This window comes from Gobius niger, assembly GCF_951799975.1.
Source record: "Gobius niger genome assembly, chromosome: 9".
In the NCBI taxonomy this organism is placed as follows: Eukaryota; Metazoa; Chordata; class Actinopteri; order Gobiiformes; family Gobiidae; genus Gobius; species Gobius niger.
In genome coordinates this window covers 4,054,136-4,074,256 of record NC_136860.1, presented here as the reverse complement: position 1 = coordinate 4,074,256, position 20,121 = coordinate 4,054,136, and the positions used below count along the sequence as shown (strand labels likewise).

The window sequence follows — 20,121 nt, the reverse complement described above, 5'->3', positions numbered from 1 at the left end:
TCTCCTCTCTCTCCTCTCCTCTCTCCTCTCTCTCCTCTCTCCTCTCCTCTCTCTCCTCTCTCCTCTCTCTCCTCTCTCGTCTCTCTCCTCTCTCTCCTCTCTCCTCCCTCTCCTCTCCTCTCCTCTCTCCTCTCTCTCCTCTCTCCTCTCCTCTCCTCTCTTTCCTCTCTCCTCTCTCTCCTCTCTCCTCTCCTCTCTCTCCTCTCTCCTCTCTCTCCTCTCTCTCCTCTCTCCTCTCTCTCCTCTCTCTCCTCTCTCTCCTCTCCTCTCTCCTCTCTCTCCTCTCTCCTCTCCTCTCTCTCCTCTCTCTCCTCTCTCTCCTCTCTCCTCTCCTCTCTTTCCTCTCTCCTCTCTCCTCTCTCTCCTCTCTCCTCTCCTCTCTCTCCTCTCTCTCCTCTCTCTCCTCTCTCCTCTCCTCTCCTCTCTCCTCTCTCTCCTCTCTCCTCTCTCTCCTCTCTCTCCTCTCCTCTCTCCTCTCTCTCCTCTCTCCTCTCCTCTCCTCTCCTCTCTCCCCTCTCTCTCCTCTCTCTCCTCTCTCTCCTCTCTCTCCTCTCCTCTCTCTCCTCTCTCCTCTCTCTCCTCTCTCTCCTCTCTCTCCTCTCCTCTCCTCTCTCCTCTCTCTCCTCTCTCCTCTCTCTCCTCTCTCTCCTCTCCTCTCTCCTCTCTCTCCTCTCCTCTCTCCTCTCTCGTCTCTCTCCTCTCTCTCCTCTCTCTCCTCTCTCTCCTCTCTCTCTCCTCTCTCCTCTCCTCCATCGTGATGTTGCTCATCTAACTCTTCGATCAACTTGAATGCAGAATGAATGGCATCCATTGTGTGTTGGATTAGTGCGACCTGGCCGTTCAGACTGAAGTCGCATTGCAAAAAATCATATACGTATCAGATTTAGGACATACCCTAGTGGCCTGGGTCGCATTTGAAAAGGATCTGATCATGAAAAGATCAGATACAGGTCACATGGGGGCAAAACAATAGGAATTGGGTCACTTAAGCCTGCAGAAGGAGTCATGTGGAGGAATAATGTGCTACTGTCAAACAAAACAAGCACTTTCATAGTTAGTCATTTGCGTTTGCTATGAAGTGGAATAAATATCTCCATCTTTTGAGCAATATTTACACACATGATGTCATCATCGTGAGACCGTTTTTTGTGTGTTGAGTTACGGTTATTCCGAGCGTTATGAGAGCATAGATCCCACAGAAGCCATCCCAGCTGAGCAAACAGGGCCGTGATGGAGATTACAGGAGGTTACGGAGAGCAGAATTATTATGGAGATCTGAGAGGCTCCAGCGGCAGAGGAAATGGAGGATTGGAGCTTCACAGAGTTTGATCGAGTGTTCAGAGGAGACTGACTGACACATGACGGACACCTGAAGGTCCAAAGAGCAGGAGGAGGCAGGATTATCCCCCTAACCTGCACTCATGTGGAAACTTATTTATATCTCCTGTAAAGTTCTTCATTTGTAAAACATTTTCATCCAGACAGTCAGACCCTGGGCGGTTCCAGACGTGGCTTAACCCTCATTGGATCCGGTCCGAGCTGCTCAGTCTGATCCCTCTGTACATTTGTGTGAACTAACAAGCGTGACGTGCCTTTGTGTCTCCTGTAAATGTCAAATGAACCCGTGTCGGTCTTGTCTCCACAGCCCGAGGAGCTGGAGGTGCTGCACTCTCACACCTTCAGACTGAAGAGCTTCAAAAAGACCAAACTGTGCAGCGTCTGCAAACAGAGCATCCTCCAGGACGGGCTCATCTGCAGAGGTCAGTGAACGCACCGCGGACAGAACTGGGACCTTTTCAGAGGCAATGTTTTAGCTCCTGCTCTGGGGGGCGGCACTTTCAGTCAGACCAGGAACACTTTGGTGACATAGTTACACAAGCACATGTGCATCACTGCATCGTGCAATTAGCTCTAAATATGTACTCAAAATGCACAAATGCTATTGTAAAGGTGGGTGTATTATACAAAACTATTCTTAGAGCTTTTTACAATGTTACATTGTTGTTCTCGCATAAAAAAAATACCTGGAGCTGTGTTCAATCATAGACTCTATTTATAGACTGTCATTGCTCACTTCTCCCCATTTACATAAATGACTCAATTCGAGAGAAAATCCAAGATGGCTCCTCATACAGAGCATGTTCCAAACAAAGACAGAAAGACGGGAAACTCTGCCCCCTGAGGCGGGCTGAGCAGCTACAATCCTCCACAGTGCCCTCGAGCCTGTCAATCAAAGTCTCAGGCTTCAACTTTTTAATCCTACAGATCATAAAATATGATACCTGCCAGAATTGTCACAAGGATCAAAGCAATTTTTGTCTTTTAAGCCAGGCTTTTAAGCAGTGTCAGGGAGGTGCAAAGACCGTTTTACAAAGTGTCTGTTGGAGTTGCCTCGCCATGAGGACCAAAGAGAGGCGTGTCCCTCGCCCATTGGTTTCAACCCACACATTCATCTTTGAGTAATCTTTGAATCTGTTCGAGATGCTTTCCTCACCTCTCCATCTCTTGCTAAGCTCAATCCTCTCATCTCTGAGTGAAATGGAGCAAGAGGAGGGGGTGGAAGGGGTTTACGGTGGGACATGTGAAAATCAGGAAGTGAAATTACCGGATATTTTGTTTTAGATCAATATTGCATTTTCTAACCAACTTGAGATAACTACCAAATACATGTGATGTTCAGTAACAATATCAAGTCACAGCGCCCTCTAGTGTGGCTGTAAAAAGCACTGTGACAACCAACCCCAGTGACAACCAGCCCCAGTCTCCTCTACCTCACCACCAGTAGCATGAGGACAAAACTACCCTGGTGAAGGTGCTCGTGTCATGTGACAGGAAGAGGATTCCCCTCCTGCACAGTGTGTCTGAAGGTGCACTCCGGCTGAACTGAGCTTGTTTTGGAAAGATTAAACAGCTGCGCACATCTGCAGAGGAGGCGCTGCTCGTAAAACGCAGCGAATTATGACGATGATTCTGAAATTTCAGAACCCGTCTTTAACCACGTCTGCCTCCGTGATCACAGGCTTCATCCAGGTGTTATTTGTAAAGCCAGTGTATAAAATGTGTTATTACTGAGCAGAGAAGTCACTTTATTGCTTTAATGCACTAAACACAATGATCAAGAGGAGCGAGGGCGAGGTTAAATGATCCATATTTTCTTTCTCAGTGATTGTCTGTAATCATAGCTCCTAAAAGTGCAGGTGTTGTTGTTTGTTTGTGCGGGAATTGTGCTTTAACTTGTGTAGATTTGTGAATGAGTCGTATTTCTTGCAATAAAAAACAGCCTTTGACTCTCACACTGCCTAAAGATACAGTTTACATTAATTTCCATTTTGTAGCTTAAAGCCAAGAGTAAAGTGAGTCAAGTTGAAAAGATACAAAAACAAGACACAGAAGTCCCACTCCTGCAGCGCCCTCTTTTGGCTCGGTGCAAACATTACAAAAACAAAACTTAACCATCAAACTCTCAACTAAAATCCACTTTATACATTTTTTCATTAAAATACTTCAGTTGGTGAAACGAGATGGAAATTTAGCACATCTTCTCCAATTTTTTTTAAAATGACTCAGTGTCCACTCACAATTTCAAGTTTTAGTTCCCCAGTTTTTATCATAGGTTTCGCGTGTCTCCGATCATTTGTTTTGGCATTTACTGTTAGAGAATTAACAATGCTGTTCGAGAGGATAGACGGAGAATAGGCAGCAGTCTGGATGTTCTTATACAGGAGAAGTTTATTTACCATCTGTACGGGACCTGGAGACATGAACTCGAGACATTGTGCTAGTCCTACCATTCAAGTCTGTCTGAGCTTCCACAGAAAAGGGATAAATACCTCTCAGAGCGTCAGACAGAAAACATTATTAATAAAAACACTTTTGTAAAATCTTCATAATCTTCAAGTCCTTATTGCACAGCCTCACCGCTGTTGGCAGCACAGATTGTCCAAATCTTCCTGTGTGGTACTTGTACTCAGAGGGTGTCCGTCCGCTGTGGCCCATCTCTTTGAGCAGCTTCACAGCGGCCCTCTCTCTCCTGCTCTGCAGTGTGGGTACCTTAGGTGTGACTCCTCCCATAGAGATAGCCTGGCCATTGTTGTACCCCACTAAGATGACACCACCAATACTCTAAGCAGGGTCTCACGAGTGTGGTGTAGATGGTCAGTAGATCCTGTTGTGTCAGGAAACAAAGGCGCTTGGAGGCTTTCCTCACCATTTGTTACCACAATTTGTTGTTTGTCCCAATGTGTAGAATGAGCCCAGACCTGTTCACCACAACTGCCTCTAAAATCCTGCACTGTCACTCAGAAAGGTGTTAATTTGAGTCTGAAGTGCCGGCATGCACAAGCTTAATATAGAAGCTGCAGTTATGTGTAAGTCCTGAGGTGGCAGTAGTGAGCATAAAATGACCAACTTGCATCTAGTCCCTTTAAGGTAGAGTCACCAAGCAAAGACAAAACGATTTGTGTTAAATATTTCATAGAGCAGACTAAACAAAGATGGAGTCCAGTATGGACCCACAAACCTTAAAACCACACACCACAACCATTCAGGTGGTGGTTTATTACATGTATAATAATTACATATATATATTTACATGTACTGTTTGTAGAGCTAATGTCACTGCACAACCAGGGCTCACTGTGACTTCACTGCTGTGTAACTCAGGGCTTCAGGGTCAGCTGATCTTTACTAATGCTGTACCAGCTTTACTTTATGCAGAATAGTAAATAGTTTTGTGTCCCAAATGCTGTCTATCCCCATATCAATTAGTTGGTAGAAAATCATTATAAGATCTAGTTAGACTGACACGGCACTGGATGAATGATCGGGCGAGGTGGAGGCAGGCTTTAATGTTTTCATAGGTTTTCATGTGTTTTGTATATTTCCGCACATATTTAAATCCTCGAAACGTTCAGAGCATTTTAGTCTTTTCTTTTATTCAGTTTTCATGAGTCGACAAAACTATCTGGAGGTTTTAGTCACAGTTTTAGTCTCATTTACTACTTTTAATCTAGTTGGTTTTGGTCTAATTTCACTCAGCAGAAAACTTACTTGGACTGAAATGATCATGTTTGATGTTATTGCTCAGAAACGTGATGCTAAATTTAAGAGTACATCATGAATCCTTCCTTTGCAGTTGTCCTGTTTCTCCACCAGGAGGCAGCAGAGCGCTTCTCTCTCTGCTCTCTCTCCTCCTGTGGGACTCAGACTTTCCTGTGACTGAGCTCCAGAGGCAGCTGTTTCCATCAGACAAACCCCAACACGAAATTCCCATGAAATCCCAGTCCTGGAGGAATAAATAAAGCGGAGCGATTGGTCAGAAGAGCAGCTCCCCGTGACTCAGTGGAAGGACGACATCAGCGTCTGGACCGGGTTTAAAGGGATCTCCTCCAAAATGTGGACGAGGGCTGGAGGGGAATCACTGCAGAGAAGTACTGCGTTGTTGGACTCTGTTCATCAGCAGTTAAGACCAGATTTGTGTTTACAGTGTTGGCCTGAAAGTGCTTAAAGTGCACTTAAAGGAACAGGGACGGGGAAACAAAACAATTACAACACAAACAGTAGAGAGTTACACACAGGGAATAGGGCAAGGGCGAGACATAGTGTTTCAAAGAAATCTCCAAAAAGAAAATGGCAGTGACTAGATTCACAAGTTAGTTCATACGCGCCAACAGAGAAGACTATATACTTTGAGGCCGTTTTTGTTTCACGTAGATTCTCCCAGTATCTACAAAGATTTGAGCCATAAAGTAAGACAAAGGCTGTGTGAGAATGTTATTTGTTATTTTGTACAGTGAAATTGCGTTCAGTCGGTTGTTGGGTTCGTCTTCCAGGGTTTGTCCCTGTTTCAGAGCGTGGTGTCCTGCACTGGTCAGCTCCTCCTCCTTCCTCTTCCTCCTGTGCAGCTCCCTCCACCCCACAACAGTCTTTCACCATCTGGATACCTCCTCGTTTGTCCCTTCCTTGTTTCCTGTAGTTCCTCTTGTGACGCCTCCACTGAGCTGCAGGGGGGGCTCTTGGTGCCTCTTCAGAGTTTCAGAAGAAGAAAATTTGTAGCTGTTTGTTTTCTTTTAAAAAGCTGGGTCCTTCACGACTTGTTCGGACTCTCTGCAGTAAAAAAAATAACACTGAGCCTTACAAGGTCCAGTAAAACAATGTGGAACACAGAAACTACAAAAATAACTTATAAAAAAAACAAAAAAACGCAGCTGTACCAAAAGAGAGGGAGGTTGCTGAATGTCCTCACTATAGTGAACTATACTGTGGTCAAACCAGTTCGTCCTGGTGTTCGAAGTTTCCAGAGAGAAGCTCAACATTTCCCACAATGCCTTCTGAAAAGCAGTGCAGCATCGATCACGAGACGGGTCACTATAGACCTCAATGCACTGCCAGAGTCGAGGAGAACAGACAGCAACAGGTCTTTGAACTAAACACAACACGAAGGAGTGAAAACAGCTGTTTTACTCACATGTTGCGTATTTCTCATGAATAAACTACTTGACTATAAATGGTCACGGTAAAATGTTGCTAACATTAGCTCTGACCTAGCCTGGTTTTGCCATACGCTCGTACTTATTTCATTTTGTACAAAGGTCATTCACGTCAAATTCATGTGAATTTGTCTATAAATATTCCACTGTGTCTTTGGTCGGTCTTTATGGAACTACATAAGAAATACATAATTCCCAGAGTTTAATAACTTATAGCAGATGTAGTCGCTCATTCTGCTGATGTTTCTTTCTCCTCGCCGCACATGACGACCCACGGCGAGGAGAAAGTAGGGGCTACAGAATAAAGTCTACTATAGTGCAGGCCGATTGTCAATGAGGGGTTAAGGACTGGGGTGAACATTCGGACACAGTAACATTCGCAGTTCGACAGTTACCATAGTTACCACCGAGGAATAGTTGAACGCAACCTTTTAAAATCCTTCATCAGTAAAACATTTACATAAGTCGTCAAAAAGGTCCTTGAGCCTCTGTTTAAAGCAGAGTGAGATGAGTGATTCAGCTTTCGTTTATTTTGGGCAGAATCCAGAAGTGAAAGGACATGAGGCCAAAGGACGACGTGGTTTTGGAAACTTGCAGCTTCATAATCTGTGACGATCTGGAGGGACTTCACGCGGTAACAGCTGGTTCAGTCAGACCCGACACAGTTTAACAGAGGAACATGAGGCAGTGGATGTAACGGCGAGACTCCAGGATGAGAGTCCTGGAGGGCAGGGACCCGAGGGGGGTAAAGTACTTACTCTTTACTCAAAGCCGTGGTATACATGTGCTTCCGACGACATCACGCACAGTTCCAGCTGCCATTTTGAATACCGAAGTAGAATTATGCTGTACATATAAGAATATCTCAACTCAGGATGAAAATGAAAGACAACACGGCCCCAGAGACTCACGTTTATGTGATATAACCAGGAAATCTCTGTCGAGCTACAGATCTGCTTCACTCTGAAGACTAAACGAACACATCAAAGAGGAAGCAGAAACCTTTCTCTGTGATTTTTACAGTTTCTCATGTCAACAGAGTCTGAGTGTTTAAGCTGCTCAAGACGTTAGCATGCTACCGGTTAGCAACTGTCATCAATGTGTGGCTCACATCTATGAACACTGAGGAAATACTACAGTAACAGCTCAGCTCTGACCTCTGTCACATGTTGTAGCCAAGGTTTGGAGTGTGGTTCAGGACTTTCTCTTATAGTGTTGAAGCTAAATGCTAACCGGTAGCATGCAAGCGTCTTGAGCAGCTTGACTCACTGGTTTCTTCACATAAATGTGTGTCTCTGGGGCCGTGTTTTTACCTTTATCTTCTTGGGCAATGATTACGAGTAGAGATATTGTTGTTCTTGTACCGCCATGAAAACAAAAGTCACGTGACTGAAAGGCCTACCTGGACGGGGCCTTTCTGTGTGGAGTTTACACATTCTCCCCATGTTGCCAAATTCAAGAATTTCATTTAACTCGACTCTCCCGCTCTCGCCCGATAGGGAAGCAGCTCCAGCTCTTGTGTGTTGTGTGTTGAAGCTAAATGCTAACCGGTAGCATGCAAACGTCTTGAGCAGCTTGACTCACTGGTTTCTTCACATAAACGTGCGTCTCTGGGGCCGTGTTTTGACTGTTGTCTTCTTGAAAATGATTACAAGTACAGATATTGTTGTTGTAGTACTGCACAATTCTACTTCGGTATTCAAAATGGCCGCCATAACAACAAAAGTCACATGACTGAAAGGCCTACCTAGACGGGGCCTTTCTGTGTGGAGTTTGCACGTTCTCCCCATGTTGGCATGTTCCTTTAACTCTACACCCGTTGGAGTCATCAACGAGCTACAAAAACTTGCCTTCCACCTGCTGATCGTGACAGTGCTCATATTTCCTCCACTACCAAGCATAGCAGCAAAGACGCAGAGCACTTGCGGTTTGAAAGCAGTTGACGTATCAAAGGATGCAGCGAGTGTTACTGAGCACAGTCCGAGGGTGTGCCCTTCCCTTTCCTCTGAACCCCGTCCCCGCGGAGAGGTCTGGAGTCTGGACACAATCAGGGGGCGGGGCCACTTCCTATAGCTCCCCGTGTTACCGTGGCAGAGTGGTTATCATCCCGGTCTGTTTCTGCTCAAACTCCTGACTTCCTAAGAAGGCAACGCGCCTCGGCTCTCCCGCTCTCGCCCGATATGGAAGCAGCTCCAGCTCTTGTGTGTTCCTCTGGCAGCGCGTCGCCTCACGTGCCCCGGACCCCGGGATGTGTTTATTATTGTAGTGGATTACATGAAACAGGCAGTCGCTCTGCAGACGGCGGGCAGGGGAACATGTGAGCGAGGTGACTGCAGGTTACGGCAAAACCACAGGAAACTGCACGTGAATCACCGAGCAACTATACCATTAATCACACCAAAGTATACACACAAGCGTTTAGAGGATGGAAACAGGTGCAGGTGCAAGAATATGAAAGTGGACATTCATAAAAACAACCATAACATGACCAAGACAAGTCCTTCTCTTCACCATGACTTCTGTATCAGCCATAGTCTCCAGGAAAACGCTAAAGTCTTCTGCTTTTATGTGAAAACGATGAAGCGTCGACAAAACCTATGAAACTACAGCGCTATGTTTCTACTTCCTTGGGTGAATGTGGCTTGAAGGCAACTCTGGAGCTTCAAGTGGAAGAAAGTCATTGCAGATTATTTACAGGCCGTTATTTGACTAACTATACATGTGGGAAGCTTCACAGCACAATGAGATGGTGAGTTTAGCAAGTCAGTGTTCACACAGGGCCATGACCGTTCTGCATTGTCTCGTAGTCTCCTGTTGACGTGAGGGAGAACGGCCTCCAGCTGAGACATGAAACTGCTCAGTGATTTCAGTGAAGCCGAGTGTCAGGTGGTCACAAAGCGCACTTTTTTTAACGCACTAACATTGTTGGCTTACAACATACAGTGCATTCTTATCTATAAATGCCACACAGTTGGCTGTGTTTAGTTGAATGTTTAGTTTTCTGGGGTAAACGTGTCATTAGCATGTTATGTTTAGATGCCCCCTGGTGCGGGTCTCTACAACGTACCGTGTAAGCTGCGCTTAAGTTTCAATTTTGAGAAACTCATGGTTAAAAAGTGAGAAAACTGTCACCCTGTCCATCCTCTGCAGCTTGGTTTGTCCACCAGAGCCTGGGAGGCTGGGACAGAGGGTTCTGGTCCGAGAGCGACATCTTTCAGGACGTTGGTGTTGGATGTTCTTTCTGATCGAGTCGCCTGACTTGAGCATGTGGGATCTGGGTCTGAATCCACATCTTTCTCAGGCTGCATTTCTGTATCAGTGATCCACATTTGTGTCTGAAGTTTATCAATGAGATAAATGTGTTTCATCACGACTCCTGTAGAAGGTTTTAATGCAGAACCATCTTAAATGATGGTTCGATAGACCAGGGGTGTCGCGGGCTGTATATAGTACAGAACATTTTTCCAATAATGAATAATAATAAGCTGTGATTTGGTCAAAGCCCCAACTTGACTGTAGCTTTATTAATAACAACGACTTACACTTGTTTTGCACTTTACAAGCGTGTGTCACAGGTTCCTCAAAGTACTACATAGTCATTATTCATTTACTCCATACTCGGTGGTGGCAAGCTGTTACTGAAGCCACAGCCGCCCTGGGGCAGACTGTCCATTTACCACGTGGCTATAACGTGTTGTTCATATCCTGAGCTCTTATTATGTCAGTACCCTCTGCTGGACACATGTGGAACTCTTTCCTTTTGTTTAATTTAATGCCCCCTAGTGGCTAGAATGAGCATTCTGGTTATTCTTAAAAAAAAATCTGAATTCTGCAGAGGAATGGGCCTGAGACTTCCTTTTTTTTTTAACATACTCTGGAATTTATGATCTACAGGGCAGGTGCTGGATTAAATGAATGAAATCATCTATGTCTGACACCCCTGCGATAGACAAAAAGAAGCGTGAACGCAAACAGTTGCACTTTTAGTCCCCAATCGAACCGAGTCTCAGGTGTGAATTTAACCTAAATAATTGTTTTTATAGCAGTTTACATGCGACAAACATGCACATTTATCAATCAAGTAAATCCGATCTTTAAAAAAGCCATAAAGTCAGAGCTAGAGAAGATTCCTCCTTATGTTGGTTCAGTGTGGGAGCATTGTTCTATATTTACAGTCCAGTATCTATACTTACCCGTGTGCTGGTGGGTGTTTTTGGGTGGAGGTCTTTGGGAGGTGCTGCCCACACGTCTTGGCCTGTAATCAACACGTCAGTCTGCACTCTGAATGTGGAGCAGCTCCTCGCTCAGGCAGGAGTTTGTGTCTGAATACGAGCCGCCTCCGCCTCCGCCGCCGCCGCACACGCTCATTACACCAAACACTTTCACTGCTCACATGTGGAAACGCCATGTGTGAGGAACAGCTGACAGACTGTGGAGGAAACAGAGCCCGAAGTCTGGCCATTATTAATGAGAGTCGTAAACACCAGCGCAGTGGCAATTATACGTAGAAGAATTGTAAAAAAAAAAACTTCTCAGCTCTTTTGTTCTGGACCAGCTCGTCCTGCAGTGAAAGTGAGAGTGATGAGCTGCTCGTGTTGGAGACAGGAATGTGAGCGAGATAACTGCACGGACATCGATTTATTACGAAGCTTTAACCCCACTTGAATATTTCTAAGATGGTAAAGAACAGATGAATAACTGGACACTCCGTCACTTCTTTAACGATTTTTCCTCCTTTTTCCCCACAGTGTGTCGAGTTTCCTGCCACAAGAAATGCGAAGTCAAGGTAAGCCCCGCGATCTTCTTGTATCTGGTTTGTGGGAGTTTCCACTAGAGATCCGGCTTGTTTCTTTTTCGAGGCCGAGCTTTGAGGTTTGAATCTTTGAGTATCGGATATTGAAAGAAAAATGCAAATGTGGGTGTGCGGCATTGTGAGACTTCCTGAGACTTTCTGTGAGTGATAAAGTGGTTTCCTTTGCTAATGAGCTGCTACATACGAGGCCTTTGAAGGGATTTCCCATTAATTAGCTGAACATGAAAAACATCCAAAACGATCACTGACTTTTTATTATTATTTATTATTGAGACTTTCTTCTTCTTCTCCTTCTCCTTCTCCTTCTCCTTCTCCTTCTTCTTCTTCTTCTTCTTCTTCTTCTTCTCCTCATTCTTCTTCTTCTTTTCCTTCTTCTTCTTCTTCTTCTCCTCATTCTTCTTCTTCTTTTCCTTCTTCTTTTTCTTCTTCTTCTTCTTCTCCTTCTCCTTCTCCTTCTTCTTCTTCTTCTTCTTCTTCTTCTTCTTCTTCTCCTCATTCTTCTTCTTCTTTTCCTTCTTCTTCTTCTTCTTCTTCTCCTCATTCTTCTTCTTCTTTTCCTTCTTCTTCTTCTTCTTCTTCTTCTTCTTCTCCTCATTCTTCTTCTTCTTCTTTTCCTTCTTCTTTTTCTTCTTCTTCTCCTTCTCCTCCTCCTCCTCCTCCTCCTCCTCCTCCTCCTCCTCCTTCTTCTTCTTCTCCTTCTTCTTCTCCTCCTCCTACTTCTTCTTCTCCTTGTTCTTCTCCTCCTCCTTCTCCTTCTTCTTCTCCTTCTTCTCCTCCTTCTTCTTTACCTGAGGGTCACCTGTGAAACTCCGCCACAATGTTGAATATAAAACAGTCTTTCAGAATCTTCTGAAGAGCGTATCAGGCGTATATTATCCAGTTAACGTATACCAGAACAACAGTAGCGTTCAAAGGCATGTGTGTCTTGCCCGGATACCTCCTCGTTTGTCCCTTTTCGGTTCCTGTAGCCCCTCTTGTGACGCCTCCACTGTGCTGCAGCTGTGAGAGGCTCTTGGTGCCTCTTCAGTGTTTCAGAAGAAGAACTCTGTGGATTTGTAGGCCTCATTTCTCAGTCAGATTCATTGGCAGGTTGGTTTTCACTGTCCTTTCCTCTCCAGAGCTGTTCTTCTGCATTAGATTCCAGAATCTCAGCCCGCTCTCCAGCCTGTTCCACATATTTCCCTAATGCGTGTTCAGTAGTGATGATAAACCCGCGCTTTATCTGCCTGTAATTGCCTCACGGAGCCCCTCGTCAGAGATAGGGCTCCGAGCCTGAAACTCTCTGCGGACTTTTCGGGCGGAGTTTGGGGAGTAAAATGTAAAGAATGTCCAAACAGCTCCCTGAAGCGAAAACTGTTTGGATTGGACCCAGACCCAGTTTAGAGATGGATTTGTGGCTAAAAATAAAACGAGCTTGGATGGGAGTGGACCTGGGAATACAATGGTCGCTTATGCAAAGGTTGAAAGACTAATCACGTTAAAGTCATTTGTTTATTACAGCTGCAAAATGAACGAAAGAAAGATGTTTTTAACGAGTCGAAGCAAAGACCCGTTTGTCTTTTCTCCATCACGACGGTCTGAATGTTCTTCGCATCCACTTCCTGGACCTGCCTCACAGTGTACAGGAAGAGCTAATGAGTGTGAGATGAAAAACAAGGGCGGGACCAAACCAATGATCTCTATCTGCCCTACAGACACTGGGCTTTAGCTGCTTTGATGTAAAAACCATCCGGAACTTGGCCTATGTATGAGATACTTTTACAAAAATGAGAAAGAGCCTACGCTTCGATGGCACATGTAAATATGCGACTTAGAAGGAGTTCAGAGGGTTTTTCAAGACAATTAAAGAACTTGAGATTATTGCATATTCTTTATTGTGTTGACCCAATTGTTTATAGTCTGTGTTCATTGTGTTCAGAACAAACTATTGTGATCAAGCAAATGTTTTTTTGCCATGCGGTTTTATTCCTTCATATCATTTCTTTATAAAATCACCATTTCTAATGACATAAGCTCAAACCCAAGGCTAAAAGAGCAGCTTTTTTAGAGAAAGAGGGAGAAAGTGGCAGTTTCTCATCATCGCAGGAGCACATGGCTCTGTAAACTAGTACAAAAACATTCCAGGCTCCTGAGACCTGGCAACCCTGACTCCCGAGTCACTGGCCCCGTCCGAAACGGGCAGATTGTTACGAGGTATAACGCCAAACCGGAAGTGCGTCAGCGTCCGCCATGATAAGAAGCCTCCGAATTGGGCTGTCAGTTAGGAAGGAGTTAAGGAAAAGGAGCCTCAATGCTATCATCAATAACTATCATAGCCACTTTAGCATAGGGACCTCTGATGCTAACTAACCGGTGATTATGTACCATCCCATAAGCCACATTTTTCTCCTTAAATGTCTTTATTTGGACACTATGTTGTTGCAAATGCAATACAGTAGGTGGAGACATGCACCTTTGTTTGCCTGCAGTCTGCTAATAACCTTAAAGGAGAAGAACAGCAGCTGTTGGTGATGTCACTTCCCCTTCCCCTGGGTAAGGACGGTCCAATTGGGCAAATGCTGCAACTAACTGCATAGAGATCTAACAGTTGACCCCATGAAAGGTTAAGGGTCAGGAGCTAATAGGGTTAGGACACCCTGGGCCTATCGGGGGAAAGGAAGTCTTGTATGGAAATAAAAAATGTAGACATTGTTGGGTGGACTCTGAGCATGTTCAGCAAACACACAAAAGGTTGGATCAAAATCAGGTCCATGTGAATGTTTTGCCTCATTCTTTCATTAGAAAATGAAGTAGATTGTCCTCTAGAAGTGCAGCATGTAGCATGAAGCTAATGTTAGCATTCCCTGATGTATTCAATAGGGTTGGGCGATGTTCCCTTAATTGGCCGTTGACGATGTTTACAGTGAACCATCGTGATGGACGATGATATCGTCCATTTCTCATTATAAGTATTTTTTAAAGACATTTACATAGCCTATATATATGCTGCATATTACTATGTATGCTAGGAAAATGTGAGATTGCAGGATAAATGGATCTAAACTAAACATGATCTGAATAGAGTCATGGAACACAAATTTTGCAAAAGAAATGTGTTAAAACTCGTGCGTAAAGTCTGAGAGGAGAACGACTTATTCAGAGCGTGAACTCCTCCTCAATACCAGTGCTCTCATCACACTAATACGAATGTAAATCGGAGCTTATTATTTGCATTTGCTCAACTTTAACGTAATGTGGAACAATATTTAGAAGTTTGCGTCGTAGCTTACATTTTTGAAGCCGCTCCACGCGCCTCCCGGTCCGTCTGCTCGTAACCTCGTACCTCCTGCACCGCCTCTTTCTCTCCTCTCTCTTTCCTCTCTCGGGCCTTCGTGAGAATAATCCAAACCCATGCGCGCTCAGCTAGCTCCGATGTGAGAGCCATCTGGTCATTTTAAAACGGTTTAAGTTTCCGTACGCAGCAAAGCAAAACCACGCGCTGTTTAACTCTGAGCTGCAGAGAGAGAGAGAGAGAGAGAGAGAGAGAGAGAGAGAGAGCCCCGTCAGAAATAGAGCAGCACTTCGTCTTTACTTTAATAATTACGGCTAACACCTCGTGGCTTCTGCCAGGCTACTGACACTAGCGTGCATATTAGTTATATCCGTGATTTAATTTACTGTGAAATTTCTGCAAAGTTTGTAGGTTTACAAGGCCTACAGAAGACCAGTGCGTGTTTCTGACAGAAGGGGGCGTGGCATCACGATGGTGGCTCTCCATCGTGATGTTGCTCATCCATCACGATGGACGATGATATCGTCCATCAGCACAACCCTAGTATTCAAGGGCCATTGCACCACTTCACTCCTCTCCATGTCTCTGTGTCTTTATTTGGTACAAAATGTATCCATAATTCAGCGTTTGTTAAAGTAGTTGCATTAGGTGAAAGTGTGGTTATTTTCCCTCCTGCAGCTTCAGAAGTGACTTTTTGTGCGTCTGCAGAGATTACGTCTGTATCTATAGGCTAAGTGGTAGGAAGTTGTAAGAAGTTTAGATGTAGCAGTGCCTGATATATAACATATATAAAATAATAAACACATTCTTATTTTTTATCAATATATCACCAAATAAGGATCGTAATAAAACTTTTTTTTTTGACCGGTTAATGAAAAAGTAAACTTTTCTGGTATTGGGCAGCCCCCCCTCCCCCCTCCCTCCCTCTGGACATGAATGTGACGGAGCCATGTTGTTCACGTGGTGGGAACGCGGCGCTCGGATGTGAAAAGAGCTTGAGTCTTGTCAGGAACATTTGACACAGAGGTGCTGAGCTCAGGGGCACAAACACTCGGGAAACAAACCGCTGTGAGGTATTTGTCGAGGATGTATCAACGCAGCAGCTGGTTTTAGCATTTTGGATTTTCACTTTTGTCCCTTGTCACTAATAAAACAATCGTGGACAGAGTTTGGTGATACTTCGTCTGTGAGCTCATATTGAAATTGCTGTTTGGAAGATATGCAAATTTACATGATCAAGTTTAACTCCAAGGTCAAGAAATATGGGAATATGTGGAAAAAAGTGGGACAAATTGTTCAAAAACATTTGAGAATGAATTGGGAAAAATAGTGAAAAACTGAAAAACATTTTGAAAAATAAATGGGATTTTTTTTTTTACATATGTGGCCAATTTTTTGTCCTGAACAATTTAGATGTTTGCAGCAATTTCTTTTTTTGGATGGAGCGTAAGATCGATAGACAGATCGGTGCGGCATTGATTTACCTATCGATCTACGTTCCCGCCCTCTTCTATGCTCATGAGATTTGGGTAATGACCGAAAGGACAAGATCGCGAATACAAGCGGCCGAAATGAGTTTCCTTCGCAGTGTGGCTGCGTGCACCCTTCGAGATCGGGTGAGGAGCTCAGTTACCCTGGAGGAGCTTGGAGTAGAGTCGCTGCTCCTTCATGTCGAAAGGAGCAGCTGAGGTGGCTGGGGCATCTGTTCCGGAGCCTCCTGGTCGCTTCCCGCGGGAGGTGTTCCAGGCATGTCCTATTGGGACAAGGCCTTGTGGAAGACCCAGGACACGCTGGTGGGACTATGTCTCCGAGCTGGCCTGGAATCGCCTCGGGGTCAGAACAGCTGGAGGAGGTGTGCGTGGATCGGGAAGCTGAGAGTGCTGCCTCCACGACCCAGCCTCGCAAAAAGCAGAAGATACTAATTAGCATGTTAGCTTCTTCTTCGTGATTCTATTAGTGTGTATTGGTGGCTCCGGCCCAGTGGCAGTCAATTTGCAAACATGGTTTTCTGGCCAGAGACACCAGGGGGAGATGAAAGACCCTCCAATGATCCCATAAACACTTGTATTACCCCCACAGGGACTACGGAAAGGATTTAGTAAGGTAAACACGTTACTTAGTACTGCTTTAAACAACAGAAATGCACAGGAAAATTACATATTCAAAATGTGTCCAATATGATGAAAACTGGGCTTCTACACCAACAGGATGCAATGTTGGTAATGCATGGGGATCATGGACTTTAAAAGGGGAAAATCATGCAAAATGGCTGGAAACCACTCTTTCAGAACTGCATTTATCACATTGATTTGTTTGAGCACTGTTGGCTAAAAATGTAAGCTTGTATTTTGTATTTACTACGGTTACTTCCTGATGCTGCGAAAGGAGAGCGCTCCAAACAACATACGAGATGCTCAGTCCTTCCTCCTTTCCACATACATGATAAGATTCCTGGTCTAAACATATTGAGACTTAGCAAAGAGACAAACCGTTCCCAGAGCCCAGACCTCCTTCTGTTGTTATGCTGCTGGTGTAGTTGTAGTAGTTGACGAAGTACTCCATTGTATACAGTATTTGGAGAAGGAAGCGAGTATGCCTCAGCGCTAATGACAAACCTTTACCAAAACAAAACGGACGAACCATAAACTAAACCGGTCACTAATCTTTCAGAGAGAAAGTGTTTTTCTTCTCGCGCCTCCTTGACTTCTCAGAAAGCTTGTTTTTGAATTCACGCTCCTGCATTTCTGAGTTTTCGAGGCCTGTGGAACTTCCCTTTCTGTTGTTCCTCCGAGGCTCTTGCTGATGGACATGTCCTCTCTTAAAATGGCCGATGTCGCTCTTCTATTTTTCTGCAGATTAATCAGCAAGGCCATGTACCCAAATGGTTCTCAACAGAAGTTCTAAAGTTTGTTCTCAATCATACACGTCTTCTGCATGTTGTCTTCAGAATTTCAGTGATTGGTTTAATAAAACACTTTTCTGCAGGGAAATTCCAAGACTCTCCTGCTTTTAAATAGAAAGCATGGTTGACCTTCTTCGAGTTTCCGATTGTTGTGATTGACAAGCACATTAACCAATCAGAGAAAAGCCGGATATGAAGCAAACGGGGTGTGGCGTAAACAAGGAAGTTAGTAGTTTTACGATTCAGAAGAGCTGAGACAAACGTGAACCACAAAAACTCAATGTCAATCTCAATGTACGCCTGCTCTTCAGTCACAGACTGAGAAGTGAAGAAGGAAGTCATGGAGATTCTGCTTTAAAACATTACACTTCTGCTGGATGTAACAATAACAGATTAAAATTTTAGTATTCCTTTGTAATAAGTGTGAAAATCCTGAATGTATGTGATAAAATGTCAATTAATTATTAATGACTCATTCTACAAAAACAAACCCTTGTCATCTGTATCTGCTGTGGAGTCATGTTTGTCCCAGTTCCTCTGAGTCGTGGTGCAGCAGGACTGATGTGGACAGATGTTACAGAAGAAGCTCATGAGGTTCATTTCTTCAACAGTTACTATAGTAACTATTTTCTCCAAAGTAAAAGTAGATCTACCACAGTCCTGTCCACATCTGTCATGGTCCACCATGACCCACCACGACTCAGAGGAACTGGGACACACATGACCTACAGCAGATCATATATATGGATGTTTCTTCAACCTTTATATATGCATCAATCATGTGTTTATTTTTGCAACTGTAATAATAATTTCTCCTATTTATTGTTTTTACCATATTTTTCAGTTTCGTAATATGATATAACTCTTATATCCAGCAGAAGTCTGAAGTTCTGTCTAAAGCAGAAGCTCCATGACTTCCTTCTTCACTTCTCAGTCTGTGACTGAAGAGCAATGAGGCCTCAGCCTTTTTACTGGAAACAAAGAGCTCACTGTATTTAGCGTCATGTTACTGTCACTCATGGTGTCTGACCTAAAGTCTCACTCTGAAGAAAGTCAATTTACATTTACACTGAGAAGGTTTGGAAGGGCGCCCCCTTGTGTCCAAGTGCTGGGCTAGTTTTTTATTTATTTTGGTCCCATAGGTGGGACCGTAGTGCTGAAGAGGTTAAGAAACGGTTTGTGGCTCCTGTTGTGACCATGTGCTTTGTGATCAGATTAAAATAAAACTTTTTTTTAAGATCTGATTGGCTGTCAGCAAAGTTCCAGATGGTGCTGCTTTAGGACAGAAACAGAGAGCGGTTATTGAACTGGCATCAGTGGTGTTTTTGGAAGACGGCCTGACCCCCCCAGTCCCCTCACCCAGAACGGATGAGGCAATGCACAAAGGGTACAAAAGGTACTCCCCCAACTCCCTCCTTTGCATTTTCGATACTATATCCACAAATATGGGGAAATGACAATGATTAAGAACAAACTTGTGCATCGAAGCAAATGTTAGAATGTTGATATTTAGTGTTTAAAAACTAAACTTAAAGCCTTAAAACCTGGGTCAGTTGTGAATTATGATAACAATGTGACCTCAAAGAAGTCCTGCCCTGGCCTAACCTAGACCTGCTTTTTAAGACCCGTTTTCTTCCAGATTTAGAACATTTTAGCACTAACGCCTCATAAAAGGTCCTGGGCTCGATTCCCAGACTCCTTTGTGTGGGGTTTGCCTGTTCTCCTCATGTCTGGATGAGTGTCTTCTGAACATCACTAAATATGTTTTACAATCTGACATTCTCTTACGACGTTGACGTATATTATGCTGTCCCAAAGCCATGGCTGCTCACTTTACAGAGAAACCCCATTTCCCAGAATCCCCCACAGTCTCGGTGGGTTTATTTGCTCTGCCTCTGATTGGGGAGCATTTATTTAAACCCGTCGTGTCGAGGCCGGCCTGGCACCGTTCGCCTCCACGTTTTTCACAGCTGGAGCAGAGGTTTGGAGCCGAGTCAGAGATCGATGTTTGGTATTTTTCTGACAAACACCTGGAGGGGCAGATGGAAACGGGTCCGAAACATTTGGTCGGCACATGGACGGGGCAGCGGTGAGAAACTGCAGGAGACGACTGAAGCTTTTTCACACCACCGTGAAGGAGACAAATCATTTAGAAAGGTGACGTTCACAACTTTGCCATGGATTCTGAAAGGGCAGCGTTATGAGATGCTTTTCATTTGTCAGGGAATGAGTCCACATGGGGGCTGACATTGTGAAGGAGTGGATCAGGGAGAATCACAGAGTCCAGATCTAAACCCAAGAGTTTCCATCCACCGTCCTCCATATTGGATTGTATTACATTGTTATAACTAGGGTGACCACCTGAACTCGTAGTGAAAGTGGGACAAGTCATTTGACACAGTGGGACCTGGAGGGACAGACATGGGAAACAGGTCACAAAATATTCTAATACAGAACAAAAGGACACAGTATTCTACATATGCCTCAAATGTAACAAATCTAAGGTTCTTTTTTTGTCATTGTACGACAACTGTGCAATGAAATATGTCCTCTGCATTGTCCCCGTCCTTCGACGCTGCTGGGACGGCCCGTAAGGAGCAGTGGGCGACGGCCTGGGGACCTATCTCCAGATGTGGTGCCAGGCTGG

At 44.4% G+C, this 20,121-nt stretch overlaps 1 protein-coding gene across 12 annotated transcripts in view; it reads left to right on the top strand.

The window, feature by feature from the left end:
• Positions 1 to 20,121, top strand: part of tns1b (tensin 1b) — a 256,725-nt gene that overhangs the window by 81,424 nt on the left and 155,180 nt on the right. For all 12 annotated transcript variants that reach the window (XM_079562808.1, XM_079562814.1, XM_079562813.1 and 9 more), the window contains exons 2-3: positions 1,646 to 1,760; positions 11,237 to 11,274. In XM_079562808.1, the coding sequence (XP_079418934.1) occupies positions 1,646 to 1,760; positions 11,237 to 11,274 (153 nt within the window). The remainder of the gene's footprint in view (positions 1 to 1,645; positions 1,761 to 11,236; positions 11,275 to 20,121) is intronic.